The sequence below is a fragment of the Marmota marmota genome, unplaced genomic scaffold (assembly GCF_001458135.2).
Source record: "Marmota marmota marmota unplaced genomic scaffold, marMar, whole genome shotgun sequence".
NCBI classification, from domain to species: domain Eukaryota; kingdom Metazoa; phylum Chordata; class Mammalia; order Rodentia; family Sciuridae; genus Marmota; species Marmota marmota.
Window position 1 is genome coordinate 57,600,691 of NW_025999842.1, and position 26,249 is coordinate 57,626,939.

The 26,249-nt window shown below is 33.3% G+C and overlaps 1 protein-coding gene across 2 annotated transcripts in view; it reads left to right on the forward strand.

Annotated features, from left to right (window-relative positions):
• Nucleotides 1–26,249, forward strand: part of Vta1 (vesicle trafficking 1) — a 67,807-nt gene that overhangs the window by 24,294 nt on the left and 17,264 nt on the right. For both annotated transcript variants that reach the window (XM_015501809.2, XM_015501800.2), the window contains exons 5-6: nt 14,824–14,932; nt 25,895–26,071. In XM_015501809.2, the coding sequence (XP_015357295.1) occupies nt 14,824–14,932; nt 25,895–26,071 (286 nt within the window). The remainder of the gene's footprint in view (nt 1–14,823; nt 14,933–25,894; nt 26,072–26,249) is intronic.

Here is a 26,249-nt window from a genome sequence, read left to right on the forward strand (position 1 = left end):
AAAGGGTGCCAGTAAGACTGGCCATATGCCATCAGCATAATCCTGAAACCAATCAGTTTGATCATCCTTGTTTCAAATTTGCTTTCTCTTAATTTTATTCCATTTTGTTGTTGTTGTTGTTCCATTGTTTTTCATTTCTAGAAATGGAGTTTTCATAATGATTACTGAGATTAACTTTAAAAAAAAATAATGGCCTAAAATGCCACTAATTTTAAATGATGCTCTGTTTGAGTAGAATAGGGAGAAATACACTCTAGCTGTGATTTTTTTATCCTACAAATATGGATAAACTGAGTAATCGGTGGCATCAGCCCTTTCTCATAGTTCCTTTGTGTAAATGTAAGACTTATATATACTGGTGATATAAGTATAAGGTACCTAAAATAAGACACTAAGACACAAACTATTGTAAAATTTCTTATTTCAAAAACTAATAAAAAGCTTAGTTGTATAAACTGGTTATTTAAAGCATTTAGCAGTTTTAACTCATTCCCTCCTTTCCACTTCCACTTTAGTTTCATCCTGTACTTTGAAAAAACTAACAGAGGCAAAGACAGGAAACAGAAAAGTGGGAAAAGAATGAGTTTGAGGATTTCAGGTAGGCAGATTTTATTTTAAATATATAATCTTTAGATGTACTTCAGGACTCTATAACTAGTATATTGATTTATAAAGGAAAAGCAGTGGTGGTACTGAACTGCATCATATTCCATAGATTTTCAGCACAGTTGAAACTCTCTTCAAAATTGTTCCTTCCCTTGCTCCTTAAAATATGCTGTTTGAGAAACACTAAAATAGCATCAGAAAATGGGGAGAGGAGCATTATAATTGTTTTTGTTATTGTATTTTTAAATTATATTTCCAGGGTTGGGGCTGTGACTCTGTGGGAGAGCACTTGCCTAGTTAACAATAGGCCCTGGGTTCAGTCTTCCAGTTGTCTCTTATTGGCCCTAAAAATTATGCTAAAAAGAAAAGAGACTCTGGTTGTCAGAGCCAGGCTTCACTGAACTCCAGAACAAGAAGTCATGTTACCTCCCTGGATTTAATTACTCTCCTATAAAGCAGAAAGCTTAGATAAGACAATCACTGCAGTCATTTCAACTGTACCAGGCTGTGATTATATATGCAGGCACATGAGAAGTAATGGGAAAAGGAGAATAAAGAAGATGAAAAAGCAGACCAAAAAATGAAAAGGCAGAGAGAAACTGAAAGTTTTTAATTAGGAGCTAGGAGGTGGGGGAGGGTATAAAAAATTGATTAGTGATAAGTGGAACCACTGAAAAATATGGCAGCAAGGAAGAAAGTTCTGGGAAGAAGGGGGATGTCAGGTCTCATAGCAACAATACTAGGAGGTTCAAAATACCAATATAACACAAAATATAAAAATAATAGGAGGTAATAAGCATAGAAGAAGCAACCTGAACACCTGAAGCCTTTTGTAGGATATTTGTAGCATAATGTTTGTGAGTCTTCCAGTTAGGTTTTTAATTGAAATTTCAGCACTTTGCATAAAAGTCACTAGATCACAAGCTGAAATAGTGTAATTTACCTAATTTATTTATCTTCCTATTTTGAGCTCTGTTTCTCCACAGTCCATTCTCTTCTGTCATTGTTTTATTAAAGAACGTTCAGGGACTTTTGTTTCCTGGCACTGCAAGTCTAGGCTCTCCTGCTAGATTTCCAGGCTTTCTATCATAGTTTTCTGTACCTGACTTATACTACTTACCTGTCCTAATTTTTGTTTGTCGGACTTGTCTGCTCACCATCCTGTCAGTTTTCATTTGGAAAATGCATTTTTAGCCTGCTTTGCCTACGTTTTACCTTCTCTTCAAATCTTATTCTAGCCTGTGTATGAATTTGTCCATTTTCTCAATTCTTTACCCTTTATTTAGAGTTACTTATAATTACATTGTAACTATACTGACTGTTTTTTAATATTATAATTCAGAATGTCTCATTTTCTTCTTCTCCTTCTTAAACGTTAAGTATAAATTTATACACTGAGTAAAATATCAGATAAAAGAAGTGACTGATTACTTGATGTTTCAAACATTGCTATAGTCAGCCTTTTATTTTTCTATCTGTAGATCGAAATATTTAGACTTTTGTACACAGAATTTCTTTCCTAATTCTCCTCAAAAGTAATAAATCTCATTTACTCACCAAATTTTTCTTGGTCCGTTCCTGGTATTTTTTTTCCTCTTCATATTATTACTCATACAAAACTAAATAAGCGTATATTTTCCTTAGTCTTCAACTCATTTGTTGTTAGTTTTTAAAGTATAATTGATCTGCCCCTATTTCTTTCTCAACTCTCTTATCTCTGTTTTAAATATATACATTTAACTTTTATCTGTGCCTTATATCATTTCTTTTCAGCATTTTAATTAAATTTCTGCTATATAAACCTTTAGTATTCCTGTGGCTCTCTTTGAGTCAGTGTCCCAGTTTGAGGAATAGAAACACCAGAGTATATATTACTTTTTTAAAAACATTTTATATCTTAGAGCAAGGGATCTTCAAAATACAATTATTTTTCTTCTATAATGGTATTTTGTGTAATCTGCATCCAGTATTATTCATGGGCTTCCTTTTATTGTATTTTAGATTTATTTCACTACCAATAATATTTGAGGAATGGATAACATTTTACCTTTTTACTATCATAATCTTCGGTTAAAGTTTCATACTGCTAATTTAGAAAAAAATATGAAATTGCAGGTAAAAGATAATATTGTCCTTATTTATTGTTTCTATTAATTTGGGAGGATCAGGTTAATGAAATATATTTTCATACCTTCACAGAGCTTATATTCTAATGTAGAGAAGTAAAATAACTATGATGCTACTTGGTTGACTAATGAAATGAAAGGAAGGAACCATGTGCAGCACCTGCCATTTGCCTGGCACTGTACTTACACATTTCACATGCATCATGTTCCACCTTTCACATCTCTGAATTATACTGAGAAAATGGAGGGTCATAAAAATATGAGTACCATGTCCCAGGTACTATAGTCCAGAATAATGTTCCTCAAACACTCTATGATAAAATATACAAATAAGACTTTTTAAAATTTTTACTTTTTAATTCCCAATCCTTTTCAGAGTGATTGTTTTTATAAAATGTAAAGAATAAATGGATTATTAGAAAAATTAAAATTTAGAAAGACAGAAAATATGAGCCTAATTTGCTGTGAGTTTTTTAAATACAGTCTCTGTGTTACAGGTTAAGTATCCATTATTTAAAATGCTTAGGACCTGAAGTTTTTTAGATTTCCAAGATTTTGGCATTTTGGAATAACTGCATAGACTTTACCATTTGACTATGCTAATATGATATTCTGAAATGTTCCAGAATCTAAAATTATTTTGGCTTGTAACCTGAGTCTGAACCATACTTTTACTATATAATAAGGAATAATTAATATAATAAAGAATAATAACCCTGTTTAATAATGTTCTTGTAAAATGTATTTAGAGATATCAACAAATAGATGAAAATTTCAACAGAAACTACCTAATCAATCTTATGTATTTATATTTAAATGAACTTATGCAGAAATACCTAAGCATTATGTATCATTGCCACTATATTTGGAAATCTAAAATGCACATTTGGAGTTCCACAAAAGGTGAGTATAAGGAAAATGAAAAGGAAAAGATACTTTAATAAAGACCATAGATTTTCCTGGTTGTATGGAAAATCAGTTACAGTCTCCAAAAGTTCAGTACATACTAGATAAGATAAACATAAAGAAAATCACACCTATACCAATAAAAGCAGAGGGATTTAAAAAAGCAGAGAGGAGTTTAAAGAAACAGAGGGGAAAGATAATTAATTAATTAATTACTTTTTAAAGAAAAAATTTACACCTGTGAGCATCCTAGTCAAACCAAGGAAAGTCTTGAAAAAAGTAGAGAGCAGAAGATAATAATGAACTTTTTAAAGTGGTGACAGAAAAAATAAAGGCCTATAAACTCAAGATTCTATCTATAGCAGTGATATACTTCAAAAAATGAAGATTAAAGTAAATAGATTGATTTATTGATAACAGATTAGTACTAAAGATGTAAACAACAGCTACAAGTTTTTCAGGCAGAAGGAAAATTATACCAAATGAAAACTTCAGTTTACAGGAAGGAATGAATACTAGGCGTGGTGATGTGTGGAAATGTAAAAAACTATATACTTTCTTTATTTCTTTAAAAGATATATAACTATGTAAAAATTTTATAACTCTACATTTTATATATGTTTATTTGTATGTGTGTGCATGTCTGTGTGTGTGTATAAATATAAAATTGTTAAACCCAGAAGAAGGGAAAGAAAGGGAAACAAAAACAAATGGAATCAATACAAAACAACTAGCAAATTTTAGGCCTAAATACAACTATGTTAATATGTGCTATAAGTGCAAATGAACTAACACTTCATTATAAAAGTAAAAAATTTCAGTCTGGTTGAAAGCAGCAAGCCTTAACTATATGCTGTTTACAAGAAACAAGTACAGAGACAAGCATTTTGAAAATGAGAACATGGGAAAGACATCAAATACAGATACTAAGTAAACAAAATCATAAGTGACAATATTAGGTAAAGTAAATTTTAAGATGTTACTGGAAATGAAATGGCATATTTCACAATAATAAAAGGGCTAGTTCATAAGAAAACATTATAGTTACAAATGCCTATGCACCTAATAACGAGAGCTTCAAATTCTATGAAATAAAAATTGACAAGTAAAATAGAAAAATTCATAAGCTTATGTGGAGATTTTAACATGCTCCTCAGTCATTGATAGACTAAATATATTTAAAAATTAGTAATATTAACTAAAATGAATAAATACCAACCAGCCACATCAGATGTTTTCCAGAATGTGGAAAAATAAGAGCTTTCATACATTGCTTGGTGGAAATATTAGATGTTATAACTACTTTGGGAAAAGATTTGGCAGATTTTTGTAAAGTTAAACATACTCCCACCCTTTTACCCAGCAATTCCTTTTCTGGTATTTATCCAAGAGAAATGAAAACATATGTCCAGAAAAAGACTTGTTCAGGAGTGCTCATAGGAAATTTATTCATAATAGCCAAAAGCTGGAAACAACCCAGATGTCTACCAACAGGGGAATTGATAAACAAATTGTGCTATTACTTAGACACAAAAAGGAACTGACTACTAGTATAGTCTACATGGATGAATCTTGCAGACATACTGAGTAAAAGAATAGTCAATACATTTTCTGTGATTCCCTTCTTATCAAGTACTATTACAAATTGTAACTAAAAAAAATAATAATAGAAAATAGTTTTAGGTTTTTTTGCAGCAAAGGAAATTGAAAGGAAAGGAAAGGAACTTGAAATTTAAAGGAAATTGAAATTCTGGAAAGGAACTTTCTGGGGAACTAGAAGTGTTGTATATTGATAGCAGTATGGTTTACACAGGCACAAAACATCAACTCATACACTTTAAGATTTATACATATCAAGACATCAGTTTTACTGCACATAAAGTTAACAGAACTCTCCATAAATTTGGTTTATCTTGATAAGGTAAGGAATTCTAAACCTACTTACTCTGTACTCAAGGACTGAATAAATGAATATATTGAAGGAGACAGGTTTCTCATTTTCAGACAAGAATGGGAGATGACTAAATTATGTTGTGGCATTTGGTTAGAATTGGAAGAATTATATTAAATCATGCTTTTGAATATATTAGAAAATAAGTCTGTATAGAAGTTTTTTTTTTTTTTTAATCTCTATACTGAAAAGACCTAGAAGCATTGTTGCAGCAGTAGCAATGATTACCCCTAGTACATGAATATGGCTTTAAATACCGTTCTTCTATAACAGGAAATAAGAGTCCTATACAAATGACTAAATCTCTAGTTGGGTCAGAGGAAGCACTAGATAACTGAACTTTCTTGTGCCAGAAAGTAAGCAAGTATGGTCATAATCAGGGGTCCAGCAACTACTCGAATGAGTTCCCACTGTCCATGTCATGAACAATTTAGCATGAAGAATGATAGTAATGAATAATAACCCATTAAGTAAGAGTCTGTGGTTTCATACTAACAAATACAATGCAATGAATAAATGATAGAACAAAAACAAGGGTCTTTACCATAGAATCTAATGAATATTTCCTTCAAGTTGCTTATCAAAGAGGAAAATTTTTGTCATATACATCTCTAACCAGGTCATCAAACCTGCCACCACCAGTATTGGACAAACCACATCATGTGCCTTATAAAATCAACTGAAAAGGAAAAACATCACTTTCATGGTAATGGACCAAAATGCACAATGAGAATATAATCATGAAGAAATATCAGACAAATCCAAGTCAGCAGACATTATACAACTAGGTTAATGTCAAGGTCAAGAAAAACTAACAAATGGTAGTCCAGATTGAAGTCTAAATGAATATGACAACTAAATAATGCATGCTCCTTAGATCTAGACGTGGGACAGAACCCACATAGAGGTTTACAGTAGAGGTCATGTCAAGGAGGAGTTGAATTTAGGATTATTTCAAATATAGAGATGACAGAAGAGATTTGAGTGGTAAAATGACTCAGGGTTTGTGTTGAACTGCTAATAATAACAGACAACATTTTCGGGACATTTGACAGAATTTATTATAACTGTTGTATCAGACATTAGTTTTTTCATAACCATTGTGTATTAGATTGTCCTGGAGCTTAGTAATGTACAGTGAAAGGATAAGGGGATACAGTGTCTTCAACTTAACTCTTCAATGGTACAGGAAAAAAAATGTATATACACATTTGTATTTTATGGTTTCATCTACATAAATAGATTGACAGACGTAAACAGTTGGAGAATCTAATTAAAAGTTATGTGGAATATCTTGTACTATTGTTGAAACTTTTTTATAAGTTTAATGAAAACTAAGGATTAAATAGCTAAATCTTTTGGCTAGTTGGAATGTGCATTCAAATATAAAAAGACTAATTAAATTTAAGTATTTGAATTCAATTTTAAATGTGTTTTTTGGGGTGCAGTTTTGTTCTCCTTTTTTAAAACTTGTTTTATGAAATTCTGTGTGCTTTGAAAAGTATCAGACTATAAAAATTAATGAATCTCAGGAAGTACATGTAATTTGTAACTATAAATACTTCGTATATTGAGTTATTACTCATTATGGTAATGTTTGTTTAATGCTTGTTTTTCAAGCATTTCTCATTGTATTACATCCTAGTATTGCTATATAGACCATCTGTTTGTATGATATACTTGGGAGAATTTAGGGACTTAAGAATATACATGTATTATCTTCCCTATGAGCAAAAGTCTAAAAACTATGAACTCAAGTTTGATATGCCTGTTTATTAATTAGCAAAAAGAGTTATGTTTCGTTTCAGTGATTTTCATAGTATGGTTTCCAAACAGCTTCAGAATCATTTGGTGTACTAAGTAAAAATATGGACACTTAAAACCTACCTATCCACTTATTCATTCACCAAATATTTGTTAAGCTCAATGCACCAAGCACTGTTCTAGGCACTAGCAATATAGAAATTGGCAAAATGCCTGCCCTATGGGAATCACAGTCCTATGAGAGACGATGAATAAATAATAATAATAATAAATAAATAATTAAAATGTATACTGTTTCATATGGTAAGTGTCATCAAGGAATTCAAGGTAGGAATAAAAAGATCAATTAATTTTTAAGTAAGTTGACTGAGGAAGGCCTCACTGAGAAGGCAACATTTTAACAATGCCTTGAAAGAAGTGAGGGAATAAATGGTACAGGTACTCACAGAAGAGGCAAGAGAATGTGCAAAGTTTTCAAGACAATATAGGGTGCCTGTTCTTATTCAAGAAATAGCAAGGAGGACAGTGTTGCTGAATCCAGAGTAAGGAGAAGAAGAGTGGCAGGAGATGAGGAGGGGGAGGGGGAATTCAAACCAAATCAAGGGCTGGAGATGTAGCTCAGTGGTAGAGCACTTGCCTAGTATGCATGAGACCCTGAGTTCAATCCCCAGTACTGAAAATTTTTTTAAAAATCTATTTTTCCTTTCACTATAGTGGACAAGGGTGGGGAAAAAAAGAAGCCTGTTAGTACATTATTAAATAATTCAAGTAAGAGATAATGATTGCTCAGACTAGAATTTACAGTAGAGGTCATGTCAAGAAGGAGTTGAATTTAGGATTATTTCAAATATAGAGATGACAGAAGAGATTTGAGTGGTAAAGTGACTCAGGGTTTATGTTGAACTGCTAATAAGAATGGAGTTGTCATTTATAACATGTGGAGTAGCAGATTTAGGGGCAGAAGATCAGTAGTTGGCTTGAAACTTTAAGAAGGCTATCCAATGTAGAAGTAATATGTCAAGTTGGATATAATAAGATTTAAGGTTCAGAAGAGAGGTATGAACAGAAGACATAAATTTGGGAGTTGACATGTGAGATGGTATTTAAATCCATAAAGTTGAATGAGAACATTAAGATAAAGTATAGGAGGAGAAGATTAAGAATCTAAGAAATGAAGTCTGGCACTCCCAGCCTTTGGTCCTTACAAAGGACAGAAGGAACTCTAACAAGGTAAAAGAAAAACCAGAAGACCTTGATAACCAGGAAACCCCAGGTTCAAGGTAAAAGTGATCAGCTTTTCATATTGATAGGACTGAGGAACATAACATTAAGCATTGGATTTAGCAGTAGAGAAGAAATCTCACCTTGACAAAAGCACTTGCATTGAGTGGTAGGGATAAAAACTTGACTAGGATGGATTCAAGAGAAAATCAAAAAAGGAGAATTGGAGGTAGCTCTTACAAAACATTCTCTTTTAAGATGGTTCATTGGTATACTACTGAAGAGTATTTTATCTTAGATTTTTTTATAGATTGGGTCAGAATTTTTTGGAGAGAGTGTGTGGGAGAGAGTGTGTGTGTGTGAATGTGTGTACATACATGTATGTGCCTTAATTTTATCCTCATGTCATTCTTAAATGTACTGAGTTTTAAAACATCTGATCTCGTCTATGGCTAGTGTTTTCCTACCAGTCATTCTTAGGAATATCAAGTCCAACCAGATGAATTAGGATTAAATGAAAACTTTGTATATTGCTACTGACTTTAGTAGCTTAAATTTATATTTGTCAGTGGTTCTCATTATCCAGTTAAAAAACAGAAACTTAGAGGCCAGGGACAAACGCAAAGGGTTTTTTTACAACTTCTGTTTCCCAAAATCAACTAAAAGGAGTTAACAGATTTCAAGAATATTGACATCTTAAAAATGTTCTCATAAAATATTCTGCAATACCAGCATTCTGTTTTTTAAAGAAAGCAGTATTTTAGAGTATATTAATTTGAAGTTACTACTGTCAGAAATTGCTGCTAAATATTATTCACCCCTGTTTGTCCAACTGAAGGTATTTTGTAAACTATAATATAAAATTATTGCTTTATCTGCTTTGGGGACACTTTTTAAATTATGCTTACTAAAATGAACACTTTCTAGCTTATTAATGTTTTATTAAACTTCATATACTCTTAAGATGAAAAGATAACTTTATAAAGTCATTATTATACAACTTTCCCTCTTAGATCTTCAGAAAGAATGAAAGCATTCAAGATTGGGAAAGATTTGTCTTATTTTTAGGACCACTCTTATCCAAAACAATGTACTCATATACTTTTAAAGTGGAGCTCTTTTTATCTTTCAAGATATATCCTACTTTAACATAGAAAGTACTTGACTTGTTAGTTTAGATATGAGATGTCCCCGAAAAGTTCATGTGTGAGACAATGCAAGAAGATTTAGAAGTGAAATGATTGAGTTATGAGAGCCTTAACAGGATCAGCAAATTAATCCCCTGATAGATATTAACTGAGTGATAACTGAAAGCAGATAAAGTGTGGCTAGAGGAGGTAGGTCATTAGGGGTGTGCCTTTGGTCCCTGGCACACCACTTTTACATGTGCTTTCTCTTTCTCCCTTTCTCTTATCCCTCCTCCCCCACTTCTCAGTGATATGTCCTTGAGTCACTTTCTTCCACCACATTTTTCTGTCATGATGTTCTGCCTCACTGGAGACCCAAGGATTGGAACCAACCTTTTATGGACTGAGACCTCTGAAACCATGAGCCCCAAAATAAACTTTAGCTCTTCTAATTATTCTTGTCAGGTCTTTTGGTCTGGGCAGTAAAAAAAAAAAAAAAAAAATAAAAAATAAAAAAAAGCTGGCTGAAACACCTGTTAAAGCCCATTTTCCCTTATTTCATGTATGTCCATCTGAATTGCTAAGTGCATAGCTTACAAAGGAAGTCCTGAATTGTCTGGCTTGACTACTAAATTATTGTAACCTTGGGCAAATCATTTGACTTTTTAATGGCATTTCCTTGTCTCTACAGTGATGAGATTTTTAAAACCTTAAGAGATAAAAGATGAAGAACTATTATGGGACTGCTGTGTTTTGGATAAGAGACCTCCAAAAGTCCATGTGTTAATTGCTTGATCCTCAGGATGGTAGTAGAGCCCTTAGGAGGTGGGGCCTTTTTGAGTTACTTATATAATTGGAACCCTGCCCTTGAAGGGAATTGTGGAATCCCTGGTCCCTCCTTACCCCACACTGCCTAGCCATGAGGCAAATAGTTTTGCTTTACTGTGTACTCCTACCCTTATGTGCTGTCTCACCATAGGCAGGCCCAGAGCAAGCAGGTGAACCAGTCATGGAGTAGAGCCTCCAAGGAGTAAAATAAAGTTTTCTGTTTATAAGTTAATTACCTTAGTTATTTTGTTATAGCAATGGAAGACTGACTAAAACAAACTTTAGATAAGATGGGTATCACATTTAGGCGTGGCAGTTAGTTCCTGGCTTTCATATTGGACTCTAATGGTTATGCCTGACTCATTGATCCTGGTAATCCTCAACACTTAGCATAGTACCTGATTTAATAAATGACAAATGTTGTCTTACTGGAAAGCAGGAAGCTGATTGGGAATGAATATTTGGGTTGAAACTTGAGAAAGAGACTGTAGGTTGAAAAGGAAATCATGTTAGATAAGGGAAGGTAATGTGGGAAAAGATGGCATATGATAAACAATCCCTTCTGAAATTAATGGAAATAGCAGGAACCAAGACTGAAGCGGTGTCAACAATGTGGAGGGCCTTGGGTGCCAAAGTGTCTTTATATTAAGCTAATCCTATAATGCCTCAAAGCCTTAATGGAACTAAAACATGATTGGCCTATATGTCAAAGTTATTATGAGGATCAAATAAGAATAAAATGTACAGAAATGCTTTATAACCTGTAAAGTACTATCAAGGTATTAATTCAAGACTTTGTCTTGTTTTAGACTTATCTTACTTATCCCACCAGCCCTGAATATGTATCTTCTACCCATGGCAAATTGATTTATTTTCAAATGAAGTATTTCCTTTATTTCTGTCAGATTTCTGACATTGCCCATGGTTTTCCTTCTCCCCAGAGAAGTCTGACTACTTTCTACTTTGTCCCATCGTGCTTACCCTGGAAAGCCAAACTAAAATATTGTTTTCTTTATCACTTATATCCAGTTTTTTTTTATATTTTACTCAACTCTTACATGCATTTACTGCAAGAAACAAATTTAATATTTCCTACTTAATTATACCATATAGTAATCTTTGATGTTTTAATTCTGCATCCAAAAAAAGGTAACTCCCTACAAACAGAAATAACATATTGATTTATTTTATATTTCCCATATTGCTAATTGAAGGTCTTAAGAATAGCAAATATGTATTGAGCCTACAAAAATTTTAAAGTGAACTATGCCTATCTTATTTTTTCTTTCAAAAGAAGGAAAATAATCAGTTTGCAAATAATGAATTCAAGTGAACAACTAAACCTGGAGTATCTTAAATTTGAAATAATGTAACATTTGTGGAACTTGAATTCAGTTGTTCAGGATTTTGAAAAATTAAAGAATAAAAAAGTCCAGTGCTTCAGTGTACCTACTCTTTACTCCCAAAGAATGAAATGGAAGAAAAACGTGAACCATATAATACTATTCTGTAGGTCAAAAACAGTCAAACACTAGAAATTTCAAATTATTCTATCTAACTGTATAATAATCTTTTTTAAAAAATTTTATTTGTTTTTTTATTAGCTACACATGACATTACAATGATCTTGGCAATTCATACACTTAAATCAATAATCTTAATTGAACTTTCTAATCCCAATATTCCATTACGTACTACAAAAATTATAATCTATTACATTAACACAGAAGTAATAAATATGTTTAGTGAACAGAATAACTTCCATCAAAATCAAACTATTATATGTTGGAAATGTGTATATTTGTTTAACAGTTACTATGTGCTGAAACCAAGGTCAAGTGCTTGGAATAAATAATAGACGTGAACTATGCATTTTTTTAGTTTGTTTTCTAAAATATGTTAAGTGTGTGTTTGTGGGGAGAATACTCTATAAACTTATACTTAAGTATATAATTATGAATTGTAATAAATATTGTCATAGAAAAGATATAGAATTACTGAGTATTTTTAGGTTGGGATGGTCAGGGAAATATTTTTGAGAAGTAACATTTGATCTTATATATAAGGGGTGAGTTGACTAGGAGTGATGGTGAATTGACATGTGAAAAAAAAAAAGGAAATCAGGTGGAGAAGAGGTGGTGTGGACCTTGGCATGTACACAGATAGAAAATGTATCCTCCTGGCTGGTGATACTGAATGAATGGGATACACATTAGAGTAGACTGGACAGTTAAGAACTATGTAGAATAGACTCCTGTAGCCCAGGTTACAAGTTTGTTTTCTATCTTAAGAACATTGGAAAGCCATTGAAGATTGATAGGCAGGGATTTATATTTTATAAAGACACAGCCTGAGTACTGAGTGAGGAAGATGGGGGGCAGGAGTGGGGCGAAAGTAAGGAGACAGATTAGGGGAATAATGCAGAGAAAGTGGGAACAAGAGCAATTCAGGGTATGTTCCAAAAGCAAAAACAACTGAATCCCTAGTGGATTAAATGAGGGAACTGGGGAAATAGGATTAGGTGGGTGGGGTATGAACGTGGTTGAATCCCTAGTGGATTAAATGAGGGAACTGGGGAAATAGGATTAGGTGGGTGGGGTATGAACGTGGTAAGAATAACTCACATATTTCTCACTTAAGAGAATGAAGTTCCCTGCAAGTAGGAGAGTTTGGGAGAGAATCAAGAGAAAAGTTTAGACAAATTAAATTTAGTTGTATATGAACATGCAATTGGAGATGTTACATAGTTGGATATATGCCAGAAGCAAATTCAGGCTAAGTACAGACATTTAAGAGTGATAAAGATGTCCGTAGTACTTAAAGCCATGGGAATGATTGTGGAGAGATAAGAAAATAGACTATATGAGGGTACCTTTTTCTTACCTTGTAGAAACCTGATAGGTAATGAATAAAGGCAGCCCAGTATGAAATAATAGGTGGCAGCTGAAGATAAGCAACAAGGAACTAAGGGAAGGAGGGGGTGAGGAACAGGGGAGAGAACCAGAGTGAATGAGTATAAATGAGCATACATCAACTGAAGAGAACTGTACTTACAGTTCAGTTCAGGTAATTATTACCAAGTAAGGCAGGCTCAGTGTTTTTAGAACTCCCATTTTTAAAAAAAGAGAAATGTGGATTTCCATAATTTTCCTAGTATATGGAAAGCAATTCATACTTTAAATTCTGTGAGAATCAGCATTGACTGAACCACTAGTTTGCAATCTCTGCTTCAACAGGGTACTTCAGATTATTTGGTGTTTAGATAGAGCATTAAGTAGACACAGACAGTAGAAAGAAAACCTAGGAGAGATAGTGTCAAAAAATCAAAAATAGAGTTTTTCAACAATTGGAATGTTCCAGATTCTAGTATTCTGCTGATAGGTTTGGTTAGGTGATAACCTGGAAAATGTTAGATTTGCCAATGTGAAGTAGGTCGTTGGTGACGTTAGCAAGAGCAGTTTAGTGACATACAGGCTGCTCACACGTGGACTCCCTGTCATTAAAATGCACCATCACATTGAAATTCTCTGACAAGGAAACATGAACTAAACAGAAAAGAAAGCAAGCAAACCCCTTCCCACTGAGTAAACAGAAAGGTAAAAAAGCAAAGACTTTAAATGTGGATGCTTCTTTTGGTAAGATTGTTGGTAAAGTGAAACAAAATACAATCAGACTTGAAAGAAGATAGGAATTAATGTGTGGAATTTAGGAAAGAGGCAGCTAGCAAGTTCTTAAGTGATATTTTCAGTTCCCCTCACAATACCACAATGAGGCATTATTTTCCCCTTAGAATTGAGTTAATGAGATTCAGAGGTACTAGGTAGCATATGACAGGTTAAAAGTTAAGTTTACTTGGCTATCAGTCTAATGTATGTTTTAACAACTGTGTCATCTTAGTTTTCATAGATTTGCATAGATCTTTAGTGAAAATAATTTAATTTGTTGTTATTCTATTTTACGTTTAATCTTAAAATTCCATTTAGTGTCTTTCTCTGTTGTGCATAAGAGTTGCAAATTTTGCTAGAAGAAAACTCTCATATTTTCCCTGCAGACTTTTTCTGAAATGTGACACTGTATAGAAGAACTGGGCATGTTCTTTGATGAAGATAGCTTTACATGGAGTCTGTCAAGCCCTAGACGGTTAATAGAATCAGCAACTGGGGTGATCACCAGACACTTCAGAGCTGTGCGACATAAAAATAGGTTTTATCTCAGAAATATAGGCTATCTTAAATGCTTAATATTTTTACTTTTTTCCATTATCTAATATTAGTATAAAAATACTCTCTTTTAGAATGTGAAACACAGAAAATATGCAAGGTGGAAGGCAACGTATATCCATAATTGTTTAAAGAATGGAGAGACTCCTCAAGCGGGCCCTGTTGGAATTGAAGAAGATAATGGTATGTATTTATATAGTTAAGTGAAATTATTTAGTGAGATAATATTTTTCAGAACATTATTCAAAATTTCTAGGAAGAAATGGTACAGTTTTAATTTTTTTATGAAGTCCAAAATCCTTAAAAATCAAGTATAAAAATCATAAACTTGGGCACAATGAGAGATTAAGGCCAAATTGCTATAATATCTATTCACACCTGCACATAATGACTTAAGTATCTCCTACACCTTTTTTTTTTTTTTTTTTGGTACCAGGGATTAAATCCAGGGTACTTAACCACTGAGCCACAACATCAACCCTTTTTGTTTTGTTTCATTGTTTATATTTTGAGAGAGGGTCTCACTTATTTGCTTAGGACCTTGCTAAGTTGCTGAGGTTTGGCTTTGAACTTGCAATCTTCCTGAGCCACTGGGATTACAGATGTACACCACCACACCAGCTTATCTCCTACATTTTAATCAAATTCTATTCCTGCGTAGGAAAAGCAATGCATTGATAATTTATAAAATGTTTCCAGACAATAAAGAATATTATTATTAATAATTATTATTTTTTGTATACATGTTTGAATTATGCAGGAGTTTGGGGGGGGTGGTAGATAAGTAATACATGGTTCAGTAATTACAGGGTATGTGAAAAGTACAAAGAAACTTTCTTCTACCCACACCATGCCCCATATTCCTAAGTCCTACCAAAATTCAGATAAGTAAATATTAGGTTTAGTTTTTTGTGTATCTTTATAGAGATCATTTTTTAACTTTATACAGACAGCAAAATTTTATCACATTGTAAGTGGGTTTTACACAATTTAATTATGAAAAAAAATGAAGGTCTTATTTCACTTGACCTTTTAGATAATGTATAATGGAACAGAAAGGAAAAACATTTTTCACTTTTTTTTTTTTTTTATTGATTAGACTTGTAGGTAATAGACCATTCCAAAAAGAACAATCCTGTTCTCTAAACTGAGAAAATTCCAAATGATTCCTTATGTTTTGTTACATCTTCATCTGTGACAATGATCTAATGCAGGAGTCAGTAAATTTTTCAAAAAGGATCAGTTACAATATTTTAAACTGTGGACTACGATTTGTTACAGTTGTTTGACTCTACTGCTATTGTATTAAGACAGCCATAGACAATATGAAAACAACTTAGCATGGTTGTGTTCCAGTAAAACCTTTTTTACAAAAGCAGGCAACCAGCCACTGGCTAGTTGGCCTCTAATGTGATTCATCTCCTTATGTTTTATGTTATTATAGAGAATTTTTGAAAGATTGCCTAATGTTAAACGAGCTTTTCACCATGCAACAAATCCCACTTGGTTGTGATGTTTTAATTTTATTAATGGATTCAGTTCCCTACACTTGTATCATTGAGGATTTTGCAATGCAGTTATAACTAAAATTGGTCTACAGTTTTCTTTTTGTTATCAATGTTATGCTTCTCAAATAAAATTTTGAAAACTTCTAGTTTTTTTCTATGCTTTGGAAAAGACTAAGTAGCTTTTGAATTCTCTACTCTGTAAATGCTTCCTAGAAATCTTTTGTGAAATCAGCTTGCCCTGGTACTGAAGATGCTCTTTGGCACTAATTTTTCATGCAAATCTGTCGCCATGGAATTTTTTTTTCCTCAGTCAATTCACACTAAATGAATGTGCACTGATAAAATAAGTGGTATTTTACTTCCTTTAGCCAATCTCAATAATTTCTTCATATTTATAGTCCTTACCATTTTTCAGTCCTGAGTTACACTTTAATATAACAGTGTGCATACTTGTACAGAGTTGTATGTATCCACTGGCAAAATATGAGTTATCTTGAGTATTTCTACAAATAATTTGAAGAATGAGTAGGGGGTCACATAAGCACACAGAAACATGCAGAAATCTTCATTCTGAAAAAACAAAAACAAAACAAGATTCCCAACACACCTACTGGAATCTAAAGCTAAAGTTTTACAGACTCATAGAATTACTGACAAGGATGCTGAACAGCTGCGTTTCCCATATACTGCTTATAAAAAAAGGGGAAAAGTTTGGTACTTTCATAAAAAATTAAACATATACTTAGCATATAGGCCTAGCATTCTCACTTCTAATTATCTGCCCAAGGGTAATTCAAATGTATTTTCACAAAAAGACCTATATGTAAATGTTTATAAGAACTTTATCTGTAATTATCAAAATCTAGAAGTAATCCGGATGTCATCAGTTTTAATGAGTCAAAAAATTGTAGCATATCCTTGCACTCAAGTACTAAACAGTTAAAGGTAGTGAACAGATGTATGCAACAATGTGGACTAAATCTCAAAAGCCAAACACAATAAGCTACCTATTATATGATTGCATTTATGTAATGTTCTGAAAAAGGCAATACTATAAGGATTAGAATCAGATCAGTGAGCAGTCAGAGAATAGGGAAGGAGATTTACTACAAAGGAGCACGAGAAACTTAGGGGATGATGGGAATATCCTGTATTATAGCTGTGTTGGTATTTATACACTGTATAAGCTTTTAAGACTACCCACAAAGGATGAGTTTCACTACATATAAATTATTACCTTATAAGAATTTTTTTTAAATAGGAATTAGGGAAAATCTTTGTGTTTTGTTTATTCAAAGATTATTAAAAATTTTAATATGGTGAAAAACACCATACTTTTACATATGAATACTAAGTGTGATTTATTTTAATGTTCATCTCTTTCATACAGCATTTCAAGTTAACTTGTTCTTATCTATTTATGAAGTATATTTTACCATCTATTTTTGCCTGATTTTTAAAGTGATTTTTCATACAAAATGCTTCTTCACTGGGACTGGGGCTAGGGCTCAGCAGTAGTGCACTTGCTGGCATGTGTGAGGCACTAGGTTTGATTCTCAGCACCACATATAAATAAATGAAATAAACATCTATGAACAACTAAAAACATTTAAAAAAAACCCAAAAAAACTAGAAAAATATCCTTTAAAAAATGCTGCTTCTAGTAATTTTATATAATAAATGCCTCACATTCTTACAGTGCCATAAAACTTGCAAATCATTTTTAACATATTTTATTTCATGTCCTCAAAAATTCCTAAGATCTAGTTCATATAATTCCTATTTTACAGAAGAAATTGGGTATCGTCATGTGTGGCCTGTCTGAGATTATAAAAGCACAAGGAGACAACCAGAACTTGAGTGTTCTGAGTCCTGACCACTCTGAATTAAGTTTTGGGGTTATTCATCATTACAGTAGAAATTGATTATTTTAAGTATATTGCCCTAATTTTCTCACTTTCCAATTAATATTTTAGAATGTTTTACATACTTCCTTTTCTATGTTAATACTGACTATAATCAAGTATGTATCATACCAGGCCTCATGTATATTACTTCTAGTTTACCACAAGAAAAAAATTGAGATTCTTAGCTAATCAACAAGACTCACCACTGTCTGATAACACTATATTTCAATTGCTTTATTTTCTAAACCTACCTTCTATTGTATTAATGTGTTTGGGCTGCCATAACAAAATCCTGCAGACTTTATGACTTAAACAAACGGAATTTACTTTCACCATTCTGGAGACAAGAAAGTCCAAGACCAAGGTCCAACAGGATTGGCTTTCTGATAAGAACTCTCTCTTGGCTTTCATATGGTTCTTGCTGTGCCCCCCCCCCCATGCCAAAAAGAGCGCCTCTTCCATTCTTCTTCCTCATATAAGGCCACAGTCCTGTCAGATAAGGGCCCTATCTATGTCCCCTTTTGACTTTAATATGTTCTGAAGACTCTCTCCAGATAGTAATATTGGGTTGACAGGCTTTACTATATGAAACTTGGGGTGACACACTTCAGTCTGCAGCATTCTGGTCCTTGGAATGTCTTTACCACATGAAAAATACAGTAATTCTTTACTGTGCCCCAAGTCTTAACTCATTCCAACATCACAATCTCACCTGTTAATCTGAATCAGATAAATGAGAGAAATTTTAGGTACAATTCATACTAAGACAGAATTATTCTCCAGCTTTGAACCTATGAATCCAAACAAGTTATATGTTTCCAAAAACTACAGTAGTGGGACAGCCATAGATAAAATAGGTATCCCCATTCCAAAAAAGAGAAATCAGAAAGAAAAACAAGGGACAGGTCTTAAGCAAATCTAAAACCTAACAAAGGCAAATTCCATTAAGGTTTTAAACTTAGAAATAATCCTCTTTAATTCAGTTTAGTGTTTTACCGTCTGGACCCACTGGTGTGGTAATCTCATCCATGAGGTTTTGCCCACAAGACTCCAGGCCAAGTGGCTCTGTCCCTATAACTCTGGATGGAAGCAATCTAGCACACTGAAATAGAGGTGATATCTCCACCCTTAAAGAAGATGAACACGTATTTACAACTGAGCAGTTTATGGTTAGGTTCTATGTGATCTAAGAAGGATGACAGCCTTCCTTCATTTTGTCTCTCTCAATCCACTTTAGTCCTAACTGACAATGTTTTTACTGCTAAAATTCCATTTTTATTCCTGGCTTCTGCTTAGACAGCTGATCAAGTCCATGAGTTGCACCCTAGTTTCTTTATTAAATGGTTCTTCAGCCACACCCATAGTGTTTTCTTAAAACAAGCGTTCTAATTTTTCAATATGGATAAACTAAGAATTTTCCCCAAGTCTCCCAAGTCCTGGTTTCTCTTGGCCTAATAAATCCTTTTTAATTTCCCTCTCTCTACATTTTACTATAAGTACTAAGGAGAACCAAGCTTCACCTTCAGTATTTGCTGAGAAATCTCCCCTGCCAAATATCCAGTTTCATCACTAGAATACAATTTAGCCAAGATTTTTGCCACTATGTAAGAAGGATCATCAATAGTCTTCATTTCTATCTAAAACCTTACCAGAATTGTGTGATTTTGTTTTTTTGTTTTGTTTTTTGGTGTGGAACGTGGGATTTAAATCTCCAGGGGGCCATTATTTTACCACTGAGTAACATACATCCACTAAGCTACATATATTCCCAGCCGCTCCCCCCCCCCCTTTTTTTTGAGACATGATCTCAGTAAATTGCCCAGGCTGGCCTCAAACTTGTGATTCTCCTGCCGGATTTCCAAGTAACTGGATTATAGGTATGCACCACTGGTCCAGCTGGAATTGCCTTTAACATCCATTATTTTTAGTATGGACCTCAAAACTAATAGAGCCACTATCCATTACCCAGTTCCAAAGCTACTATCAAATTTGTAATTACTTATTATAATAGCATCCCACTTTTCACTGTCTTGATTTGAACTTCTGTTATAATATACCATAGACTGGATGGCTTAAATAATAATAATTTGTTTTCTCGTGATTCCAGGGACTAGAATTCCCAGATTAAGATCCAATAGAATAAATTTCTGATCCCTTCCTCACTTGTAGATGGCCATTTTCTTGCTATGGCAGAGAAAGAAAAATGTGTCTATCTTATTCTCTGTATTCTTTTATAAAGACTCAGTTCCTTGGGACTAAGGCCTCACTCTTATGATTTAATTTTATCTTAATTATCTCCTAAAGACTATATCCAAAAGTCGCAAGAGGGTTAGAGCTTCACCATTTGAGTGAAAGTGCACAGTTCATTTCATAACACCCATATAATTTGTTATGACAGCCACAGTAGTTAGCAGAAAGCACCATTGTCTCCTTAGTGAAAACTATTCCTCCTTTCTTTCTTTTTTTGCCTGTACAAATCCTAATGATATCTGATGACGACCTCTTTCATCTGAACTTCTGTGTAGTCAATTTTATAAAATCTATTTTCAACAGGTATCTTTATAACTTACAATAATATGATTTATAGAGTACTTGCTTGATGTTAGGCACAATGCTAAACATTTACTAGCTAAGTTAGTCGTCTTAAATTTGGGAGATGGTTGATCATCCCTACTTATTATTGGGGAAATAAGTATTTAAAAAGAATAAATAACTTGCCCAAGTTCTAGTAACTAATTAATATAGCCATCGTTGGAACCCAGATCTTTTTTTAACCCAAATGAGCACATGCATTTTTTTTTCCTTCAACTAGTTTGACATAGAATAAGAAGAGTTACACATATTTATCTTCTCCAGTGAGCTTTTAAGAAATAATTTCAGCCAGTCATTCAGCATAACTGTTAATCTTCCCTTGAAAGGATAGTATCAACATTATGAGGAGGATTTTTGTGCTTTAGACATGATGCAGACCTCTACCTTCCAGGACATACCCTTGTGCTTCTGTTTTTAAAATCTTTATGTATTTTTTCTTTCTTTTGTTCAAGAATTTTTTTTTCCTTTTTAATGTCTTTTTTTTTTTGTATTAGCCTAATACTAGAGATGTATATGCCACACACCCTTTTCTTATAGGAGCTTCTATTCCCATGAGGAGTGATGATAGATTAGTCAGCATTTTTAATGGTAAGAGATTATGCCTGAACAATGTTTTAGTAGTTAACTGAACTAAAGTCAGGTAAAAAGTGGAGAGGGATGCTATACCTGAAAAGAACTTCCACAGAAGCAGGGAGGCAGATTCAGAATGTGAGGGTATATGAACTGGAGGAGGAGAGGTCTTCTAATTGTGAGACAAATTCAAGGGCTTTTGGTAATCAAAATAATAATAACAGCCTGCATAAGTTCTCAGCCATGGGCATACAGAGAACAAATAGAGAAGTATAATCAATAGGACTTCAAGACAGTTTAATTCAAAAGAAGACAGAGATAATGGCGTATGACTCCTATTTTTCCAACTTAGGTGATTGGAGGCATGGTAATTCCATCAAAGAAATGGCTAGTACAGGATGAGTAGGTTTGGTTGGAGAGATTTTATTTAAAAAGACATTGAGATGCTATGGTAACTACTACTTGAAGTGCTCCAACTGGCAATTAGCTGTTCTACCAAAGATTTCTGAAGAAAGGGTTGGGATAAAAGTAGAAGTTGAAGCTCTCAGCTCAAAAGCAAGAGGTGAAGCAGAAGTGCAATGTGAATCTCCCAGGGAGAACCAAGCATGATATTGGCCAAATTATTTTGTTATATTATGTGCATGTACAAATATATAACAACAGATCCCACCATTATGTACAACTGTAATGCACCAATAAAAAATACAGAAAAAATTTTAAAAGAAGATCAAAGCAAAGATGGAATAGGTCTTTATGTGTAGTAATCACATTTGATTTGGGAAGATAGCTTTTTTATATGGTTTTGCTTATACTCTTAAATATACCATGAAAATACTTACATTAAACATCTGTTTGCTTTTTTAGGATGATTTCACATGTCATTTTAGGCATATCAGAGTTATCAGTTTTGTTTTTTAGGTATTCTTCCCATATCACTGGCTTCTCAAACCTTTACATTTTGGTTATCGTCTTGATCTCCTTTGTTCTGAAACAGTTATTTGTAGCCCTTTTATCACACTAAGTAGATTATTAACTGTAGGTAGTTTTTGCTTTGTTTTCCAAAACTTGGCGTAAGGAGAAGTTTTAATTTCTTTTTTTTAATTTTTTTTTTTATTTTTTTATAGTTGTAGACGGACAGAATGCCTTTATTTTATTTGTTAATTTTTATGTGGTACTGAGGATTGAACCCAGTGCCTCATGCATGCTAAGCAAGTGCTTTGCCACTGAGCTACAGCCCCAGCCCAGAGTTTTAATTTCTATTCTTTGTTGTCATACAAATTTCATGGAGCCTCCGGATAGTAGAAAATTGTGTCTACAGAAATCCTGAAAGGCACAGAGGAGAATATTTTTCAATGTATACTTTTTTAGCTCATTAACTTAAAACAAACTTGGTGTCATAATCAGGTGTTAATGTCACAACATCTTACAGTATCTGCTTAGAATTGGCTTAAGTCTCTATAAGAGTAAGTTATTAAATCTCAATTTGTATGAGAAAAAAATCTTTTTTTCCCATTTTCTCAGTATAGTATTATATTCTGTTGTATTTTTCAGCTCTTAACAGTGTATTTATATTTAACCAAAATCTAATCTGTTATCCTAAGATTGAATTTCTAATAAAACCAATAGAAAATAATAGACAGTGTAACTTAATTAATTTAGGTAAAAACCAAGTAATACACTTACTTTTGACAGCAGAATGTATACTCTTTTGCCGTGACATTTGAATAGACATTATATAAAATTGATGATATTAAAAAATATAAAATTGAAATAAACTCCTTTTATATGGTAACTTTATTTTTGATACAATGAAAATTTACCAAAACGTTGTCTGAACAGTATAAAGGATTCCCATATGCCCTTCATTCAGGCTCAACATTCTCTGACTTCATTCATATTCTGTCCATCACCCTTTTTTTTTTTAACTTCCTTCCTCCAACACACACACACAGAGAAGCTATGGAGATTACTTTGTTTTTAAATTGTACACGAACACACACACACACACAAGTATAAATGTGTATGATTTTAAGATATAACTGGTATCATAAATTAGTGTTAATGTCATAACTTTTAGTAGTATCACCTCAGAAATGGCTCTCTCACCACTTACCTTCAAAACAGTGTTTAGTAGATTTCATCCTATTTTGCCATGTGTCTCCTTAGTCTCATCTATTTTTGTTCCCATCTTATAGGTTTCTTTTCTCTTAGAGAGTTATTCCTCTGCCATTCATTTTGGCCATATTTTTCTTTATGGCTTTAATCATATGTATAATAGTTAACTTAATGTTCTTTTATGCTAATTTTATATCCAAAGTCTATAAACATTTTTTCTTCTGATTTCTATTCACATTGTCCTTTCTTCCCACATACGAATAATTCCTATTGCTAATAGCATGTTGTAGCCTCTCTGCAGCTTGTTATCTTCCTCTGTAAAGTCCTGTTTCTTGTTCTAACAGTTAACTTGCCTTAACTCAAACTTTTTACCACTTTCAGTTTTAAGTTGTTGCTTTCTTAAGGATTCCTTGAGTATTCCCTAGGTGTGTATGTACAATTCAGGGGTATGCAGGTATCTTCTTGAAGTTTATTTGTATTTGTTCTTTTTAGATATACATGACAGTAGAGTGTATTTTGATATATTATACATACATAGAATATAACTTATTAGGATCCTAGACTTGTGGTTGTACATGATGTGGAGTTTCACTGGTGGTGTATTCATATCTGAACATATGACACTTAAGTCCGATTCATTCTTCTTTCTTTCCTATTCTATCCCCCCTCCCTTCCCTTCATTCCCCTTTGTCTAATCTAGTGAACTTCTATTCTTCCCTGTCCCCACTCCTTATTGTGTGTTAGTATCTGCATACCAAAGAGAACATTCAGGCTTTGGGTTTGGGGGATTGAATTATTTCACTTAGCATGACAGTCTCCAGATCCAGCAAAAGTCATAGTCATTCTTTTTTATGACTGAGTAACATTCCATTGGTATATGTACCACATCTTCTTTATCCCTTCATCTGTTGAAGGACACCTAGATCGATTCCATAGCTTAGCTATTGTGAATTGAGCTGCTGTAAATTTTGATGTGGCTGTGTCACTGTAATATGCTGATTTTAACTCTTTTGGATATATACTGAAGAGTGGGATAACTGGGTCAAATGGTGGTTACATTCTAAGTTTTCTGAGGAATCTCCACACTGCTTTCCACAGTTGTTGCACCAATTTGCAGTGCCATCAGCAATGTATGAGTGTACCTTTTTCCCCACATCCTCACCAACATATATTGTTATTTGTATTCTTGATACTTGCCATTCTGACTGGAGTGAAATGGAATCTGAGTATAGTTTTAATTTGCATTTCTCTAATTGCTAGAGATGTTGTTGGACATTTTTTCATGTATTTGTTGACCATTCATATTTCTTCTGTGAAGTGCCTGTTCAGTTCCTTTGCCCATTTTTGATTTGGTTATTTACTTTTTAAGTGGTGCTGGGAATACTGGAAATTCATATGTAGTAGAATGACATTTAATCCTTATCTCTCACCCTACACAAAACTCAACTCAAAGAGGATCAAGGAGCTAGGCATTAGGCCAGAGATCCTGAGCCTACTAGAAGATGAAGTAGACCCCATTCTTCATCATGTCGGTTCAGGAACCGACTTCCTCAAGAAGATCCCTGAAGCACAAGAAATAAAATCAAGAATCAATAATTGCGATAGCATCAATCCAAAAAGCTTTCTCAAAACAAAGGAAACAATCAAGAGTGTGAAGAGAGAACCTACAGAATGGGAGAAAATCTTTGCCACCTGCTCTTCAGATAGGATATGTAATTGTCACTTGAAATATACTATCAAAATTTAATTTTCTCAGATTAGTGTTCAGAGTCAGCTAATGATACTATAGATTTTTTAAATGTACATTTCAAAACTTAAAAACCAGGTATCTCATACTTCTTTCTACATAACAAAATGTAAAATTATATTCCTTTGTTTTTATTAACTTAATTTGAACAACATACATAAGTTATGTAATAGCTAATACAAAGTACTGAGTAAAAGGCAGTTTTCAGAAAATAGAGTTCACGTTGAATAGCATAAATTTGACTCATTCTTTGTCAAAAATTTCCTTGATCTTTCATAAGTTTTTAAAGAAAGTTTATTTTAAAGAAAATTATGCAGGCTGGGGTTGTGGCTCAGAGGCAGAGCGCTTGCCTGACATGCATGAGGCACTGGGTTTGATCCTCAGCATCACATAAAATAAAACAAAGTTATCGTGTCCACCTATTACTAAAAAAATAAATATTTTTAAGAAAAAGAAAATATGCTATGTGTAAAACTTTATGAAATTAGTGTTAAACTGAAAAAAGTGATAATCATATTGTTGGGGATAATTAATTTTTGTAAGAAATTGCAATAATTATTTCAAGAGAAAGAGCTTACTTATCAATTGCCTTAAATAGAATTGCATATGAAGATTCCTTTTATCTTGTGTGTATAGTAAAATAAGAATATTCAGCATTTGTATTTCAAACTGCCTACTTTAATACGGTTTATGTATTACGTAATAGATGTTGAGGAAAATGAAGATGCTGGAGCATCCTCCCTGCCCACACAGCCGCCTCAGCCATCATCATCATCATGTTATGACCCATCCAGCATGCCTTCAGGCGGCTATACTGGAATACAGATTCCTCCAGGTGCACATGCTCCAGCAAATACTCCAGCAGAAGTGCCTCACAGCACAGGTAGGAAATCAGAACTCAGCTTTCGAATTCTCCTTTCAGAAAGAAGAACTGCATTTATCATATTTGTACCTCATACTGATAGTCATAAACTCTATGATACTTAAGTTCCATGTGATCTCATAAAAATTATTTTCATAATTTTGATGTTTTGTAATCTACTTTTTTGAGCAATGACAAA